Below are 18,403 nucleotides of genomic sequence, written 5' to 3'. Positions count from 1 at the left end.
GTCTCTTCGATTTGGCTGCACTAGCTGCACCAGTTCAAGGGGTGCAGCACCGTCGTCCTCGTTTTGCCGGTGCCGCGCGCGCCCTCTGCACTTCCTTCCTCGTTTTGCCAAGGTGCAGGTACAGTGCAGGCCCACCTCGGCACTAGTTCTCGGTCGCCGTGCACTCGCCGAAAAGGAGGTGCCGGAATAGTGCAGCATGGCGTACGGGCCGCCCAACGCGTAGCAGACGACGCTGCGCGTCGTTTGACGGCGTGGAGAAGGACTTGTACCTCCTTCACAGCCCGGACGGGTCACCCATGCAGGGCGACAGCGGCTGCTACCTGTACGAGGCGTCCGGTAAGCGTTGTTGCATGCCGGCGATAAACACGTGTAGCGTTCAAGAGCGGTTTTATTTTTGGTCGTAGCCATGTCGGCCTCGTCGCGTTGCTTTGGGTCGCAGTTTGTGATTTCTCAAAGGCTGTGCCGACTTTATACATGCTGGTGTGTACTTTTGCAGACGGGCAGCACGTAACGTTGCGGTTCACGGCAGCCGGCGATGAGAATTTGCCCCCTCCGGCGCTACTGCCGACTTCCGCCTGCAGTGACGGCGATGATGGTGCAGCCGCACTGGCTGAAAATGAGGGGGAACCGTGGAGCGCCCGGAAAACGAAGTTCTACATCGCCCAGTACACCGCGCTCAAGGACTTGGTGGGAAAGACCAGAACACTCTGGTATGTTATCCTTTGTGTGCAGAATTACATTCAGGATGCCATAATTTCTCCCCGCGCTAATCTCTGAACGCAGTAGCTGCTAATGAACTGTACAGGGGCGCTGGCATTGTCGCTCGAATTTCTAGTTCCAAGCAATTTAAAATTATTCACAGAATGCTAACGTTCACACATCTTTTCCTCCTGCTTCGAGTGCTTCAAATATGTGACAGCTGAAATACAAATATCCCGATAGAACGGCACTTAATAGCAGCGCATGTTTACTAAGTTATAGATAAAACGTTGTGCACCCCTAGCATGCGACTCGTGTCAGTCAAGTGTTACTTTACTTTACCCATACATTACTTCAGCTGTGCTTTTCTTTTGTGTTTAGGACAAAAAAACAGCTCTGGATTAAAATAACCGAGCTCATTAACAAGGAGTTCCTATGCAATATGACGGCCACCCAAGTGGAAAATAAATGGAAGAGTTTGTACCGATCATATAAGGCAAAAAAAAATAACACTTCAACACTTCCACTGGCCGTGCCCCCACAAGTTGCGCACACGAGGAGTAAGTTGGAATTATTTATTGAACTATTCAACAGTTCTGGCATCCCTCATACCCCGAGTTACCTCGAGACACCATGAACCTGTTTAACCATTGAAATGTTCTTACAGGGAGCTTGCCGCAGTTCTAGAGAAGGAACATAGCATAAACCCAAGGATCCTTTTGGAGCCTGGGAAGGCAATCCTACCAGGAGGGAACCCACCCAGGGTAAGTGAAAATTGCATTGTGTAAGCAAAGTGCTGTCTGTTGGCGTGACGTTTATCCACAACTTCACCAGGGCCAGCACTGCAGCCGAAGGACCTTGAGGGTGGAGGAGATGGACCTCCTGAGGACTTGTCGGTGCACAACAAGGGGGGCCCTGTACCGAAGAGAGTGCGGCATAGCAGGTCGCAGCTTGGTCCCCTCTTGGAGACGCTCCAAAAGATGGGGGAGGCCAAAGCGAAGCAAGAGGAGGCCAGGGAAAAGGCCATAAAGCCCGCCAGCAGTGGCAAGAGGCGAAGGCAAAGCGCCACGAGGAGTGAATGCAGAGATTCGACCGCCTCATAGATTTGCTTGCGACAAAGGACAAGTGAAACAAACAATAAAGACGGCGTGTCAGGACTGCACACTTTTTAATTTCATGCAAATGTTTGTTCTAGCAGTGCCAACTCTGTTTTCATGCAAATGTTCTCTTTGCACATGACGTGAACACCACCCTTTTTCAGATAGTTCCCAGCCTTTCACAGTGGATGCAGTTCAACAACATAGCAGTTTCCGTGATGTTGGATATGTGGTAACACAAGGCACTTTCATGTCGACTTAGCGTTGGCAGGGCAAGGGTGTCCACAATTAGCACTGCTCTTTAGCAATGCAATCTCAAAGCCTGAGCGTAGCCTCGTTGGTTGCAGTCGAAGTCCCCTTCGGAGGCGTCGTTGCCCACATCATCATCACGGTGCAATGACGTCAGCTCCTGCAGGAAGTCTGTCGTCGTTGCAGAAGTTGTGCAGAACGCACGCAGCCATTACAATGCAGCAGGACTGCTCAACAGTTCTGACGTCTACAAAGTACAGCCTCCTAAAACGCTGTTTCAGGAGGCTGAAGGCGTTCTCAATGGCCACTCTGCTGGCTATGTCGCCTATTAAAGTTACTTTTCCACGTGGGAAATGTGCACCCGTTGTCCCTGAATGGGGTCATGAGCCACGGCATCAAGGGGTACGCGCTGTCCCAAAGAATGTAGCTTTCCCCGCACTCGACGGCTGCGCGTTCGAAGAAGGGGCTCCCTCAGGACGCGGGCGTCGCGCGCCGAGCCCGGGAACCCGATGAAAACGTTTCGGAACTTGTTTCTATCGTCGCAGATGCCTTGCAAGATGATAGAAGGCCACTTCTTGCGGTTGAAATACGACTTGGCCGATTCACTTGGCGTCGGTATTTCGATATGCGACCCGTCGATGCAGCCAATGGCATTTCGAAGGCCCTTTCCACCGCTCTTGGCTAGAAACCCGGCCTTGATGCGCGTCACTTCCTCCACGCTACTTGGCCAGCCGATGACTTCAGCGCTGGAGGAAGTGAATGACCCCTGTGACACAGGCATGCACCGACGACTCCGTCACGTTGAACTTGTCTCCGATCGCGTACATCGACACTTGCGAGCCGATGTATGTACACAAGCGCAATGAGGCACGTACTCTGAGGTGATATTTGTTGCCGGCCTTGCACTGCGCTCGGATAGTAGGCCGAAGCGCTGAACCTTGAGCTCAGGCAATCAAACGTCTCCCTCGACAGCCTGAACAGCCTCTTGAATTCTTGTTCGTTGTATCTGCTGACAACACGCTCGTAGCCAGACGCACGATTGGCGTCTTCGCGTACCAACGCGCACGCCACGGAAATGCACACGGTGGCGAACTCGTCGTCAGAGTCACTGCACGGATCACTATACGCCTCGAGATTCGCGATCGCTGCGCCGCCTGCCGCCGCTTCTCCGCGGCGTTTGCGGGATTAGCGCTGCGTGGCTGATAGGTAGTGATGCAGTGTTTTGGTTCTCTTTCGCTTCTCTTTGCCTTTCCGCGCACTAAGCAACTTGTTATGGCGACGTCTGTAAGCTAACTGCACGTTTAGGGCACTTAAAAAAAACAGCTTTTCATCCAGCGGCCGTGGTAGAGCGCTCTAACGTCAACAAGAGCTACCCGGGGAGGCGGTTCTGCGCGCATCTTGGCCGCTCTTGCGGGCGTCGGCGACGGCAGCAGCATATCACCGCTGTCACCTTCGAACACGTCAGCACAAGTGAATTCTATTTATTGTCGCCTCGTTTAGACCTGATATTGGCACTGTAAGAGGTTGGTTCGTTTTGCAGCGCAGACAACAAATGCGGCTTTGCTTCGAATATGTACGTCGTAGAAAAATATGTTTCGGGGTGGTGATAACCCAATAGCTGACAAAAAGTTGTGCCTTTTATGGGAATATAAGCCAAGCGAAAATGTTAAGTACACTCAAAGGCTGGGCATTGTCAGATATGTGCCCACTCATGCCTTATAGTAAAGAACCAAGGTATATGTTAATGAAACCACGGGAAAATGAAAGGTGTGCAAGTCAGGAATAAATAGAATAGTCGTACGGGAATAAAAAAAAAACCGAGTGCAGCTTCTGAAATGCTAAAAACGTTTGTTTGAGCAAGGTAGTATTCACCAGACCAACTAGATGCGAAATGCATGCACCGATATTTCGCTAGACATGGGGGGGGGGGGGGGGGGGGATGGGTGAGGAGGAGGACGCTCAACTATCGTTGTTTACAAATGCGGAGCGAAATCAACGAATGAACGTTTTAGTAATCACACACACAAGCTGCGTGTTCACTTTTCGTTTGTTTTTCGCCTTCAGCGAACCGCTGATAACTCGGCGGACGCATTTTTTGAAGAATACAGGGTAGGCAGTTCACAAGCGATACGAGGTGTCGTTGGAAGAGTTGATTGATTGATTGCAGGGTTTAACGCGCCGACGCAACGGAAACGATGAGGCACGCCGTAGTGGAGGGCTCCGGATTAATTTTGACCTCCTGGAGATCCTTAACGTGCGCCGAAATCTTGTACACACGGCCTTGTTGGAAGAGTGTCGTATCTGATAAGGGTATCTGATTTCGGTTTTTGCTAGATTCTGCAGTCTCCCTGTGTCATATGACGATGTTTCGAAGAAGAGTTTGGTCGCGGACGCGGATTGCTCTATAAGCCCATCTTCGCGCTTCTCGTGGAGGATAAATGTAACAGATGAATCTTTGCGAGCGCTCACCTCGGGACAAGACGACCCAGCATTACATTTGTCGTCGTGTGCTGACTCCGGAGTGTAATTTTGCATTATTCATCGTACTTCTTTGGTACAATGTTTGTGAAATTTATGCCGCACTGGCGTGTTCATGGTACTGATCAATATCTGATATGTGATATTGGCAGGCGTAACTTGCGTGCTGTCAGGTATGAGTGCTCCGCTGGATTTTGTAAGTGCACAAAGTCGATTTACATCATAGTGTGTATGGCCGCAACATGACCATCGGAGGAAACACTGCTTACGGAGACACTGCCACTAAATTTCAGGGCAGCGGAATTGCAATCAGCTGCATGCGAATGCTGGCTTCGGGACGCCGGCCTGTGACACACGCCGGCGCTCATATAGATATCACTAAGAGCGCGTCATAAACGTTTATTCTCTCGTGAACACACCACGCTTGCGAACAGAGTGCCTGCTCCACGTTAATCGGTATTTCGAACGCGGACAAACGGTAAATCGCTGTCTTGAACGAGCCCCAAAAGCAACGGCGACAGGGGGGAGCGGGCCGGGAACTCCCGCGCCTGCTTTCGAAACGGGCCGATAGGGGGATTTCAGTGGCGCCCCTACAGGCCGCGCTCGAGGCGTATACTCCCTGCCGTCGCTGGCGGAGTCGCGCAGCTGCGCGAGCTGCGCGGCAGCTTCGAAAAGTGCCATGTCTGACAGCCGATCCATGCTCGCGATGCACAAAGCTCACGTTCGCGTCTCCCGGCTGCTGCTGCACTTGTGTCCTCGTTTTGGTTGTATCCGGTGCGCGCTAGTGTCGTGGCTGCACCTGCACTTCCTGAACCGGCGCTGCACGCGCGCGACACCGGCCGGCACCGCTGCGGCACTTTTCGGAACTAGTGCAGCCAGTGCAAGCCAAATCGAAGAGACCTAAAGCCATGAACCCGTCCTGCACCCGTCGGCACCACCGGTGAATAGAACGGCGCGGTTCAGGTGCCGCGAGCTGCACCGCTGAAACGAACGGCGAAGTGCGGCACCGCCTGAACTGGTTCACGCGGTGCAGGTGAAACGAATAGACCCATAGTGACAGACATGATACACCTGCCCTTCAGGAGAGGAATTAACCAACCTCTTGGGCGGGTGAGGAGCATCGCTAGGCGGATGTGACGTCACGTTTGCTCGCAGCGTTCCCGCGCGGTATGTTCAGGCCTCTCAAGCTTGGACGTGACGCCCCACGTGACCAACCTAAAGCGCTGTTTTCGACCATCAAGCCCACCAGACGGCGCAGGCAAAATGTTACTTTTGGTATAGAATACAAAACATTCATTCCGTGACTCAAAGAGCCCACACAGTTCACTTACAATGTGTTATTTAAAAATACTATTAACAAGTTCCGCATCAAACATCCGTTGAGCAAAAATGTACGCAACTTTTTACGAACAGACGACTGGTGCACCACCTCGTTTCTGAATTCGCAACCACAAAGCCGCCAATTCAAATTGAAACCGCTGCAACGGCCGACCGTTTCAATGTGCGCGGAGCACCGGTTTCGTGACTGTTATTGCTGTTATGTGCTTTTGCGTCCATCAGTTGTTGAGAGGACTGGCAAAACACGGGAATTGAGTGCTTGTGGAATGACAAATGTGGGAAATTCCGCATCGGAAGGCAGCTGTCGAGGCCAGAATATTCGATTCTTCCAACAGAAGGTGAGTGTTATGCACTCCGCTAGAAAGACGGTGCAAAGGAAACCGTTGTCGCCGTCAATACTTCATTTGTGCCCTTCGTTCGAAATCTTAGCGCAAGTGAACGAGTTGTTATGGCAAAAAAAAAATGTTGTCACGAAAGCGACGTACAATTGCAGCGATCGAAATGAAATGATGTCCTGGCCTCTGTAAACTTGCGGATGTCAATAAACGATTTGTTCTCACTTGCTGCTCACTGTGGTCTGTGCCAGTCGAGGCCATCTGGTCACCTGGCGTAACATCACTTCACTAGCGCGGCGCAAGTAAACACGCGACCAGCGTGCCAGCAGGAGCAGCCACGGCCGGACTCGACGCCCCTTTCGCGCGCGGGAGGAGGAGAGTCGAGTCACAGAACAGGGGCGGTATTCTCGTAACTGTCCCTTTTGAAAACGTCCCTTTTGCGTCCCTTTCATCGTGACGTACTTCCGGTTAAGCAGTGGCCTTTGATTCAAATACCGTAACTGTTCTTGGAAACGCATTTTAAAGAACTCAAACCGTATCAGAGTATCTTTTATGTGTTTATTGTTCCGCGAGCGAACCAACAATTAGGCGACGAAAAATCGTCTGCTCCGGATCGTCTGCTCCGAGTAGCCACGGTAAGGTGGCTAGCCACGGCTCATAGCTCCGCCGTGCTTGCATGGCGTCACATCCGGGTGTTCGCTTTTAGCCAATCAGGGCTCGCCCAAAAGGGATATTTTTGAAAGGGACACAAAAGGGACAAAACACGGGAATACCGCCCCAGGTCGAGTCCGGCCGTGGAGCAGCGAGCCGGCGGCCGCCGTGCGAGGGCAGCCATGTTTTTAAGGAGCTCAAGCGGCCTGTGCAAAAAGCATCCGCCATGTTTACAAAGCCGTGTTTACAGCGCCATCAAGCGGGCGTACTGGGTAGTTCACGACGCCGCCACTACGCTTTTTCTGGCACTACAGGCAAAGCTAGACCTTTGCTTCTCTAAAATCCTCCCTGTTCTGTGGTATGTTTACATTTGCTGCCTACACGGCGTACGTGCCGCAGCGATTCAAGTAGTCGCGTTCGACTTATGCGGTCGACGCAAGAATTCATAAACTGGCGATGGTTGTCGCCCTGTCAGTCGTCGTTCAACAGCTCCAGCGTCTTCTGGCACTACAGCTTTGCAGTTATCTGTGGGCGTTCAACTGTCCACCATCGGCCGACCAGGTGAGTGTTTTTTGGCGGGTTTGCAATCACTTCGCATATCTCCTACTGCAAAGCTTGCTTTCTGCTCGCGGCAGTTATATTAGCGACGTTTACGAAATTCTTGCGCGTTCTCCCCGTCTTGCATTATTGTCGCTGTTTATGCTGCTCGTTCGCGTCTGTCGGCGATCGCGAGCTGTTGACAGTTTGTTGCACGGCGCGGAAACTCGCTCGCATTGCAAACCCGTCTCGCCCATGACGTTTCCTTGTCTCTTTAATGTGGCGTCATTAACATCACTTGTTTTCCTCGACGCTTTTTCTAGACAACGTGCCTTGTGCTAACCGATCTTAATATTGTAACGAAAATGAACTTGCAGTACGATCTGTTGGTGAAGTTAGGAGCGTGACAGGTCCCTGTTGGCAAGGTTTTCGTGTGTGCGTGTGGTTCGTGAGGGCGTTGTAACACGCTACTTTAGCCTGTTGCACTCGTTGCTGCATCCAGCACTTTTGCTGCCAGGAGTGCCTGCCAAGGAATGCTTACGTCGTTATGTGTTTTCATCTTTAATAGTGGGGCCAATCGGCGTTCAATAACCGATGGAAATTCAGCGGGAACGACCCTGATAACGCAGGGCGGGCAAGAGCACTGCTTGTGTGGTCTTCGCTTTCGTTTGCCCTTTTTTTAGTCATCCTAGATTGTTTATTACTGCTGCCTCAACGGTGCTTCATTCCTCATGTTCCATTTCTTTCTCTTGCAGCATCTCCTGACTGCAGTCACAGTGCCCCTAGCCTGCCTGCAGCACTCATCCTGCCATTCTAGTGGGAACTGCAATTCTAGTGCAGGCCACTTGTCACAACCAAAAGGGTTCCCGACTTTTCCTGGCTTCTATTTGATGGTATACTTTAGATCCACCAGTGCGTTCTACCAGTGTGTACATTTCAAGCGAGGGTTTACAGTAACACGGTAGTTGATAGCCATGAAGACAGCAGCGTGTGTACTAAAAATCAAGTTTAGTTATTTATGCCAATGTCAAAAAACCAACCTGGTCTATGCATCCATTCCAGCCTGACATTTTCAAATACAAGTCTTTCAGTAGCTAGTGAAACAATGAAGAGGTAGGGATAGCTCATGCACTGCTTAATTACTACCTTCATTTTTTTACTGTTGAAAATTTATGGATGATGCTATATGTGCCACCTAGTGAAGTCCCACCAGAAATTGTTATATGCACTACCGATATAGCACAATCTATGAGGTGGGCTGGCGTGACCTTCGTGCAAACAGCACCGTACGTGGTTTCCGTCACGACAAAGTTTGCACTGTAGTCTTGGGCGTGTAATGGGTTATGGCTGACCACAGGGCCGTTTACAGTGCTTTCCAGCTTCCAGTGGAGGCAGGAACACAAATTACGTGGTCGGCCAGGGCACAGTACATGGTGTTAGTCAACACCATAGATATACCGTGCCTCGGATGGCCGCGTCATATATATATATATTTCTTAATTTTACTTTTGAGTTTTGTGTAAGCAGGGATGTATCTAGTGCCCCTATGCTGTCTATCCTTGGTTTTTGTAAACACTAAGTAATATCGCACGGTAGCTTTATTCATCGTAATGAGATTTCTCAGGTGCCAGATTGCTCAGATCTCACATGGTTTCCTATGGCTGCAGGGATGTACAATGTCTTGGGTTCAATTCTTGGCTGCCGGGGCTGCATTGAATTTATAAAGCCAAAAAAAATAACCTTCTGTACACAATGTCTTGGTTTACGCTAAAGATCCTTGAGCGAGAGGTCTACCACACTGCCCTGTGCCTCATAGTGCGAAGTGACCTCAGTTTACTCGATTATGATGCAATTACTTAATGCCTTCTCATGTAAACTCTTGAGTGCAAACGGGAGAAGGTGCACCTACCTCGCCTTGAGCTGTTAGACTAAGTTGCCTTTTTCGCACGACATCTAAGCTGTGTGAGAAAGCCATACAGGGCTAAGAATGTTGTAAGAAATGCCTCTTACGTGAGGCAGCTCATACATAATGTTTAAAAAAAGCGTGTCACATTATTTTGCAGTAAGCTCTTTAAACGTTTTACACCCCTCCTACCGCCCTGCTTTTATTGTTAATAAAGGCACTTTGCATATGTAGACACAGGAAAATGAAGCAGAAAGACATAGATATTTTTTTCAGCTGCACAGTGTCGCAGGCTATGCACCTGACGCAATGCTGTTTGTTCATCACGGTTTGCACTGTGCTTTGAAACAGTTTGTTACCAAGGTCCAAAGATTCACTTGGCTATTTCATGTCAGGAATGATACAAAGGGATCATCTGTGGAAGCAATGCCCATCTTATTCTTGTCCTTTTGTAATTTATGAGAGCTGCTGCAGCCAAGCATTCTATGGTATATTTATGAACTAGAAAATACATGGAAAAGGCAGTCTCTAAGCTGGAGGGAAACTATCGAGTAGCATATGCATTTAGTTTAAATAGTGGCGTGTTGCCCAACTGCTGGGCAACCGCATTAAGTTTATGCCGTGCTTGTGATTTGCTCAAGTATGTGAACTAGTCTTAGGCATTTACGTGTTGATAAAAGAATTCCGTGCTATCTTCATTCATTCACTGCAACTCGTTTGTGCTCATGGGGAGCATTCGGAATATGACCCTTAGCATGATAAAAATCAGAATACGCTTTACTCAGTTGGACTCAAGATATACCTGATCAGGACACGTCTACTCCTGAATGCTTAGATACCTGATCACATAAAAATTGGCCAACTTAACAAGCTGCAGGAAAAGAAGCAGCCCCATTCCTTCACCATAAAATAAAAAGAAGACAAGAAGAAACTATTTTACATTTGCAAAAGGTCCAGGCGAGGCTGTTGTTTCTTACGCTTTCAAGAATACATTAATACTGTTGTTGTTTTACAATATAAAGTGAATTTTCCTTACACTACTTCCTCGACTTCAGTTGTTTTCCTTTCTGGGTGACCTATGAGACCAAAGGTGCAATGTAATTAACAGTATGGTCATGTTGGTTGTAAACATGATAGAAAAGGAGCACAAAAATATGCATGGCAAAACTCAGGACTTTTGTTGTGTTGTTTTTCATTTATAGTTAATTTTGTTTTGTCCTATGGCACAATGCAATTCTCGAAACCAGCTTTCCTCAGAAACCTATTGAGCACAATTTTTCATACTAGGCAACATTACATGCAATGGCTGCACAACACTTTCTGCCTGAATATAAATGTGGCTAAAAAATGTCTTAGTTATTTTGAAGCAGGCAGTTTTCATTGCCAGTCAGACAAAATGGGGCCAGATGCCATCTGTGCAAAACCGCATGTGACCGCACCATGGGAGGAGGAGGACAAACATTTTATTGAGCCTTTAAAGGCCCCTTAGGGGACGTGGTGACCGGCGTACCGGTGTCCGCAGCAGCCCTCGCCGTGACCACCCGCTGGGTAGACAGGTCGGACCTGCCCAGTGCCTCAGCCCAGTGCCCACCGTCTGCTAAGAGAGGATAGGGGTTGTGGGGACAGTTCCAAAGAAGATGGTCCAGTGTTTCCACTGCTCCACAGGCCGTGCAGTTGGTGGAGGGGTAGACGGAAGGATAAATACGGTGTAGGTGGTAGCGACATGGGAGGGTATGGGTTTGCACCAGTCGCCATAGCCGTTCTTCCCTGTTGGATAAATCCGGGTGTGTGGGGGGGAGCTGGCGGCGTGAGAGGCGGTAATGTGCCGTAATGTCTTGGAAGGTCAAGAGACTGTCCCGAGCTGATAGGGCTCCGTGAAAGGGTTCGAGGCTAGGGCCTGCTTGGACGGTGAGCTCTCGAGCGGCCCTATGTGCTGCCTCGTTTCCCCCCACGCCCATGTGGGCCGGAGTCCAGATCAGCTTTATTTGTATGGTAGGAGGATTTTTGAGGAGAATTTTGAGCACCAGGGGCGAGATCATGCCTCTGGCGTAATTTCGAATGGCCGTTTTCGAATCTGAGATGATAGTGATAGGGGGCGGCCTATGTGTAAGGGCTAGCGCGATAGGTGACCGGTAAAAGGTGCAAAGGGTCATGGGTACGTTGTCTGCTCCAGCCACTTCCGGTTCGAGATCTCGCCTGGCCTCCCGCACGCCGGCGGCTTTCACGCGCGTGTGTGCGTGTTGTTTATTTGTCACAGAGTGCTAACCTTTCAGAGAAGCCCCTAGTAGAATTCATTGTTGTTACACATTGAATGTGCGATGCATGAGCGTTTTTTTTTTTTTCAGTGGAAACAGATAAACAACAAGCACAAGCGCACGTGAAAGCCGTCGGCATATGGGAGGCCAGGAGAGCTCTCGAACCGGAAGTAACAGAACTCCGCGGGAGCAGACAATGCACCCATGAGCATTTGCGCTTTTTACCGGTCACCTATTGCTGCCTCTTCCGCCTCAGCGGGTCAGTTGGTGCGGTCTGTTAGGGATTTAAAAGGAGGAGTGTTGGGATGGTTGATTACTACTGCGACAGCGTATGCATCCTGCCATCGATAGCAAGCTGCGTCCACATAAACCGTAGTGGGGTGGACGGGGTATTTCTCTGTAAGTGCTTGTGCTCGTAGTTCCCTACGCTGCTTGTTGAAAACAGGGTGATATTGCGCGGTAAAGGGTGGATAGTGAGGGAGCCATGAATGTCGGCTGGTACCGGGAGCCTGTCATCACAGAGGATAGGGGCTTTAAGGTTAAGAGTAACAAGGAGAGTGTGACCGGTGGGGGTGGATGAGAGCCTATTTAGCTGACCGATAAGGTGGGCTTCAATGAGTTCCTCCGCAGTATTGTAAATGCCGAGTTTCTCGAGTCTGGCAGTGGTAGTGCTCTGAGGGATTTGTAGCGCCGTTTTTTAGGTCTTTCGAATGAGGCAGTTGACTTTAGAGAGTTCGGTACGCGAGGGCAAGAGATACGGGAGGGAGTAAGTGAGAAGGCTGAGCCCAAATGCCTGTATCAGCCGGATACGCTCCGTTTCTTTGAGCCCCTTGTTGCGGGCAGCAATCCTGCGGATGAGGGCGATCGTCTGATTCACCTGAGAATTCAGCTGTGCTAGGTACTTAATGTTTGCGAAATTGCGCTGTATGCAGAGCCCAAGTATTTTCAGGACTTCCACTTGGCGAACATCCCTACCATCAATGCGGACCATAATGGTGGGTGTCTGGGCTGGGTTGCCGGTTGATTTGGCGGGGAGGATTAAAAGCTCAGATTTTTCAGGTGAGCATCCAAGCCCAACTTGCGCGGCGGCGGTAACTAAGTCAGCTCCCTGTTAGAGAACCTCCTCGATTTGAAAGTCGCTGCCTCTGGTGGTCCACAGCGTAATATTATCGGCGTATATGCTGTGGAGTAAGCGAGGGATCGCGGCGAGCTTACTGGGAAGGTGGATTAGGGCAATGTTAAATAGGAGTGGGGATAATACTGCACCTTGAGGCGTGCCAATGGTTGGGAAATGGATAGTGTCGGATTGTAGGTCACCGAGCTGAATAACAGCCGTGCGGTTCGAAAGGAAGTTACGGATATAGTTGTATGTGCGGCGACCCGGAGTGAAAGTGGCAACGTTACACAAAATAGCCTGGTGTGATACGCGATCAAAGCTTTCTAAAGATCAAGTGCCAAAATGGCTCAATTATCTACCTTTGAAGGGGCAGCGATAATTCTGTGTTTTAATTGCAGGAGTACATCTTCGGTTTCCGCACCATGGGAAGTGTCCAGTTTTTTGCAAATCGCTTGTTAGCCCTACGGGAACCGCAGCACGTGTAGTGACTGCCATAATCTTTGTCTCAGCCCTATAAATTGACGTGAACCTTTTTCCTCACTTAAAACAGATTTCCTTTTTTGTTGTTTGATCCTGTTTACAGCAAGCCCTTTTTTGTAGAGAAAAGGAACTGCCACCTGAAGAAAACCACCTCTGCTTCAAAAATGCACTGATCAAGATTAGTATCATACTACAATGAGAACATATAAATGTTAAAATGTAAAAAATTAGCCATATACACAAATAACTAATGAAGTGTGCCGCTGCACAAATTGGTTTTCAATACATAAACAAAGGAGTGCTTCAAAGAGAAAGGTCAAGAAAAAGGGCAGGGGTGTTTTCTGGTCTGTTTCACTACAACCTAAAATGATGCTTTGGCTCTCGGTAAGATTAAGTACACTATTTATATGGTACTAGGAAGTGTCCAAGCAGCATTTCTGACTCGCCCCGTCTTTCTACGAGCATTACTGACAGTTTCTCTCTTGTTGATCGAAGAAAGGAGTGAAATGCGCTGAAAGCATCAAATCTGCATTCGCACCGTTCAGTTGCATGGTCTGGCTCATTAACAAGGAACCACACGACAAACAGACGTGCTCACACGTCAGCTCAGAGTTGCGTATCGAGAAATTCTGGGCGAGCTAGAGAAGCTTGCCAGGTCTTGCACTTAAACATCAGTAAAGCATGCATTATGCGACAAACCAACGACGACAGAAATAGCTACCTTCATACTGGGCAAGTGTTCGAACCACTGTGGCGTGTTAACGCCGCGATCAGAAAGTTGCCACGCCTGTTTGACAGCCCTGGCGCGAATCGTGTGTGTCAGTCCGGCCCACAATTGAAGACTTCCGCGTTATTACTGTGATTTGTGGCAGCCAGATTGGTGGGATCGACCCATGGATGATCGGTCAGAAGCAGTGACAAGCAGCCATTTTGACCCTCCGAACGCTTGAAAGTACGTGTAAACATATAAAAAAGTGTTTCTGACTGCAGCTAGATGATGCTATATCGGTGGTGGGTATAGCACTTCATAGGTTGTATTCACTGGTGTGGCCCACAAGTGGGCGACCCTGTGTGTGCGCCGCCATGTATGTGCCGCAGCGTCTGTGATACGTCGGACTCCATGAGATTGCGGTAATGGACCTTTTTCTATTAGCAATCTGCACATGCGCGGGCTGGTAATCCGCCATTCTGGACAGTCGTCTCGGGCAAAACAAACAAAAGGGTGCCCCCTCCACTTGTTGCTGGGGTAGCAGCTATGCTTTCTAGTGATGCACGTTTTTATTTCTTCTTTTTCGACAGCATGTGGTGAGTTGTGCGTGCACACATAGGATTTCAAAGGAAAGGGGTGAAGACTTGAGGTTGACCACGGTACGAGCACATGGCTACCAGCAAGGGGGTGAGCGGTGCAAGCATGGCACAACTCGGGAGATGGCATCACGTGCACTGGCTTCATTTAATATAAATATAGAATATAACTATAAATTGGCGTGTGCATAAAGCATTTCTTCGAAAGCAATATTTGGTTTTGGTTTTCAACTGTGCATTAAACGACACTTGTGTCAACATCGGTAGTCGCAGGCGACTGCAGCGTTGCCTCTGGCATGCCGTGTCACTTTCGTTCATAGCCGCAGTTTCATTCTACAGTGATGCAAAGTTCTTGAGGGCAAGGAGAGCACCACCACGTAATTTGAGTGCAATTAATAGGTCTTCTCTTAATACTAAGGCCGACAATCGGGCTGAAGTGGTGCAGACGATATGCACCGAGGTTTTCTTTTTTTCTGCGAGGTGTGGGCACAATGCGCAGGCACAGACGTGGTGGTTTCCAGTGTTGTCGGGTGAAGAAATCTCCCTCTGAAATTTTCAGTGAATACCATCTATTGGGTTGCAGTCCAGTATTTCTGAAAGGTTCACTGCTATTGTGACAAATTTTTTAGAGCAGTCATGGTGGCTAAGATGGTAGTTATGAGAAGCTGAATCACTGTTCCAGAGGAGGCTGGAACAACTGCGCTATTGCTCCGCTTGTTCCCAGGCTTGGGTTGCGACATCAGTGTCCTGACAGCACCACACCTAGCTTGCTCATCCCAGAGCTTGCAGTCTCCTCCTGATGCATTTTTCTTGCTCTTTGCTCCGCCTCCTTTCCATTTTGAGGTTCGTGCTTAAATACTCTCATCATGTCTTTGCAGCACCTGCTGACTGGGCTCTAGCCTGTGCCTGCTGGTGAAGAGAAGTTTGCTGTGAGACGAGGGTCTTGACGAGCACGTAACTCCTGTTGTTAAAGTGAAGCTTTCAGGGCCTCACTGATTGCATTCAATGTGGCTACATAATGCACTGCAGGAAAGCTAACTTTACACAGTGAGTTTCACAAAGCGATGAGGATGATAAGCGAAAGCACATGCACCTCAAGAAAAAACGCTTTCCATGGTCATAATGGAACCAGTGTCCCTTGCATTATGAAACCATTGTCTGTCAGACTGCGCCCTTCTGATACGGTCGAAGCAGTTTAGATTTTGGACTTTGACTCAAGTCGCAAGAGAGAGAGTGAGAATAAACTTTAATTAAATGCGCAAAATGCTTCAGAGAGGTGTCCTCATTCCAGGATGCCTTGAGCTCAAGCCGCGTTGACAGTCCTTTTGATCAGGCACAGCTGACCTTCGAGGCTGGAGCTGGCCAGAAAGCCAGAACTGTGCACAAATCAAGGACTGACTGCCATAAGACTAACATTATCATTATATATGGTCTGTAGCAGAAGTTACAGCCATGTGAAGTTTGGGCCTAGAAAATGGGAACCAGGAAAACTGGTGGTGCCGTCCAGGCCCAAACTTCAAACAGCTGTCACTTCTGCTACAGACCATATATAATGATAATGTTAGTCTTATGGCAGTCAGTCCTTGATTTGTGCACAGTTCACCGGTACCTTGTTCAGCTGCGCCCCTCCAGCAGTTTTTTTATAAAGGCTGTCAAAAAATCAAACATAAAAGCCAAATAAAGTTGAATGTAGTTGTTTTACACAGAAACAAACTTCATATCTACAATTTCAATGAAAAACCACATGCATCACCCAATTTTTATCGTCCTAACTGTAAAAACCATGTTTTTTTTGTTTAAGACCAGGGTGCCCACTTAGAAAAAAAGAATTTAAGTTTTTTGGTAGACAGCCCGGTAAAAGACCTCCCAAAAGCAAAGATTGTGGTGTGTTTCCACCATACTACTCTAGGGTGCTGGTGGCAACTGCCCTGGATGAACTTCTTTTAAACTTTATTTCAGGAAATGAGTGAAGATCAATCCCCTTTTACGGTGGGGTGCTACATGAATGGTTCATTTTTAGCCACTAGATTCAAATGTCATGTCTTCATCCTCTCTCTAAGGGGTTTTTGCACTTCCCCTTAAGGGTGATTGACCTTGACTTGTGACAGCCACGCAGCACTTTTTTCATTTGTAACATCATGGCAATTCGCAGTCCCACTTCCAGTTTGTTTCCTCCTACTGTGTACTGTGGAGTACAGGCTACTGGGTGGTAGTAGTGTCGCCAGCAAGCAGTCCTCTAGCTCCCACGTTGCTGTTCATCTATACCATCCAGCCACACGCCTGGTTGATAAGAAAGTACAGTGGCTACTAAGACTCCCAACCCTTACTTTTGTCCATTTGCCGTATTCTTCGTCTCTGTTCAGCTGCGTGGGAAGGTTCAGCCGCAGCTGCTGTGCTCTTCTATTGCTCAGTCTCCTATCCAGAGAGTTCCTCTCCACAGTTATGTGCAAATCTGTGGTTGTCAGTTTCATCATTGCTCTCTGTTACTTGTTCTGTCATGTGTTCATTAGTTGCTGTGACTGCAAGGAAAAAAAACGTGCACGCTTTTGTCTTACGACAATAATGGCTTTTTTTTTAACGTTTATTGAAATGTAAAAAAAACACCCGGGGCCTCTTGCTAGTGCATCAGGCCCCCTTAGAAGTAGCGATTAGTTAAAGTTCACGACGGGTATGGGTGGGAAATAGCAAGAGAAAAATAGTGGGTCGGTATATGAAATGCAGGAGTGTGTCCCACACTGCCTCCGCTAAATTAGGTGGGTAGGAGGGACGCAAGAGATCATTTAAGGAATTTGGTTGCAAGTTAGTGGGAAGGGTGTCTAGGAGAAATTGTCTTTCAGTTTAACTCAGTTTTCTCACGAGGGATTCCTTGCTTGATTGTCATCTGAGCTTGGACGTTGCCTGTTTGAGCTATCACTTACTTGCATGCTGTTTGGACTTTTGATCGCAGTGGCTTTGAAACTTCGCCACTTGATTTTGCTGGACGAAAGCTTCGCGTTCAAACTGTCGTCGTCATTAGAATGTGAGGTGCACCATTTTTGTCTAATTTTGCATCTCGATGCACCGCTATCCAGATTCAAACTACTTCGACCATGTTGCAATGGTGTCACGGAATAGATGTTGGTTTCACACCGCGAGGGTCCTGATTTGTTTCTGACTGCAGGAAGCGTTTTTTTTTCTGCACTTCTTTACCCACGATCATTATCATTGTCAGAGAAAGTTGGCTTTTCTGCAATGCCTTTTTGGCATGGCATATTCCACTGGTGAGACATAGAAAGTTTTGCTTTAAAATCAGGGTCTTCAAGCACTTTTGGTCCAGTGAGTAGCAATGTGCACGTATTTGTAACCGTACAATACTGAGTTAGCACCCTTCGATCCTTCCTGTCTTGTGCCAGCAGTCTCGTCATCCAACACATGAAAGTGCCCTCGACTTTTGCCCGCACTTTTCACTTATGCCTGACCCAATAACTTTTGTTGATTTCCAGTGTTGCGCATGTCACATTTTCATTCAGGGTCACCTTGGGGCAGATAAGCGCCTGCTTGTATTTTTACAAGTGGTTTTAGCCATGGAGCATGCTTCGCACTCTTGTGTGAGCAGCATTATGATGCCTTGTTGCTTGTCCAGCAAGTGATGTGATGCCATGTCAATAAACATTCTTCAGTGTTTGTGATGACTTTGGTGTTTTCTTGGCTTCACTTTCTAATAGTGAGAGTTGCTATCCATCAAGAAGCATACACTTACAAATGCTATGTATTCTTATTTTTTCTTGGAGGTGAAATTTACAAAGTTTCCTTAGCAACACAGCATAACATCAAAACAAATAAAACCAACTAAAATAGCAAATGTGGCATATTTTTAAAATTAATAAACCGTGGAAAAACAACACAGCACGAGAGAGAGAGCACGAAAAGTGACAGCACTGCGTGTTTGTACCATTCTGTTGTTTTCGTGCTAAATATTT

At 48.3% G+C, this 18,403-nt stretch overlaps 1 protein-coding gene and 1 long non-coding RNA gene across 2 annotated transcripts; both read left to right on the top strand.

Annotated features, from left to right (window-relative positions):
• Positions 1–2,112, top strand: LOC144146064 (uncharacterized). Its single transcript, XM_077677991.1, has 4 exons — positions 1–336; positions 497–710; positions 1,367–1,463; positions 1,534–2,112. Exons 1-4 carry the CDS (start codon positions 297–299, stop codon positions 1,726–1,728), a joined length of 546 nt encoding a protein of 181 aa, XP_077534117.1. The 5' UTR covers positions 1–296; the 3' UTR covers positions 1,729–2,112.
• A 4,910-nt stretch (positions 2,113–7,022) lies between these two features.
• LOC144146063 (uncharacterized) lies at positions 7,023–18,035 on the top strand. Its single transcript, XR_013317651.1, has 3 exons — positions 7,023–7,408; positions 8,140–8,277; positions 15,323–18,035. It is a non-coding gene; the product is annotated as an uncharacterized LOC144146063 (long non-coding RNA).
• Positions 18,036–18,403: the final 368 nt, after the last annotated feature.

The sequence above is a fragment of the Haemaphysalis longicornis genome, unplaced genomic scaffold (genome assembly GCF_048455015.1).
Source record: "Haemaphysalis longicornis isolate Haplotype H1 unplaced genomic scaffold, Haemaphysalis longicornis Haplotype H1 scaffold_7, whole genome shotgun sequence".
NCBI classification, from domain to species: Eukaryota; Metazoa; Arthropoda; class Arachnida; order Ixodida; family Ixodidae; genus Haemaphysalis; species Haemaphysalis longicornis.
This window is presented reverse-complemented; position numbering and strand designations above follow the sequence as displayed.

Bases quoted from the DNA above. Each gene is read 5' to 3' on its own strand.
- LOC144146064 (XM_077677991.1), top strand. From the start codon at position 297: ATGCAGGGCGACAGCGGCTGCTACCTGTACGAGGCGTCCG. The intron at 711-1,366 runs GTATGTTATCCT...ATGTTCTTACAG, and splicing joins GGAAAGACCAGAACACTCTG to GGAGCTTGCCGCAGTTCTAG. The intron at 1,464-1,533 runs GTAAGTGAAAAT...CAACTTCACCAG, and splicing joins CAGGAGGGAACCCACCCAGG to GGCCAGCACTGCAGCCGAAG.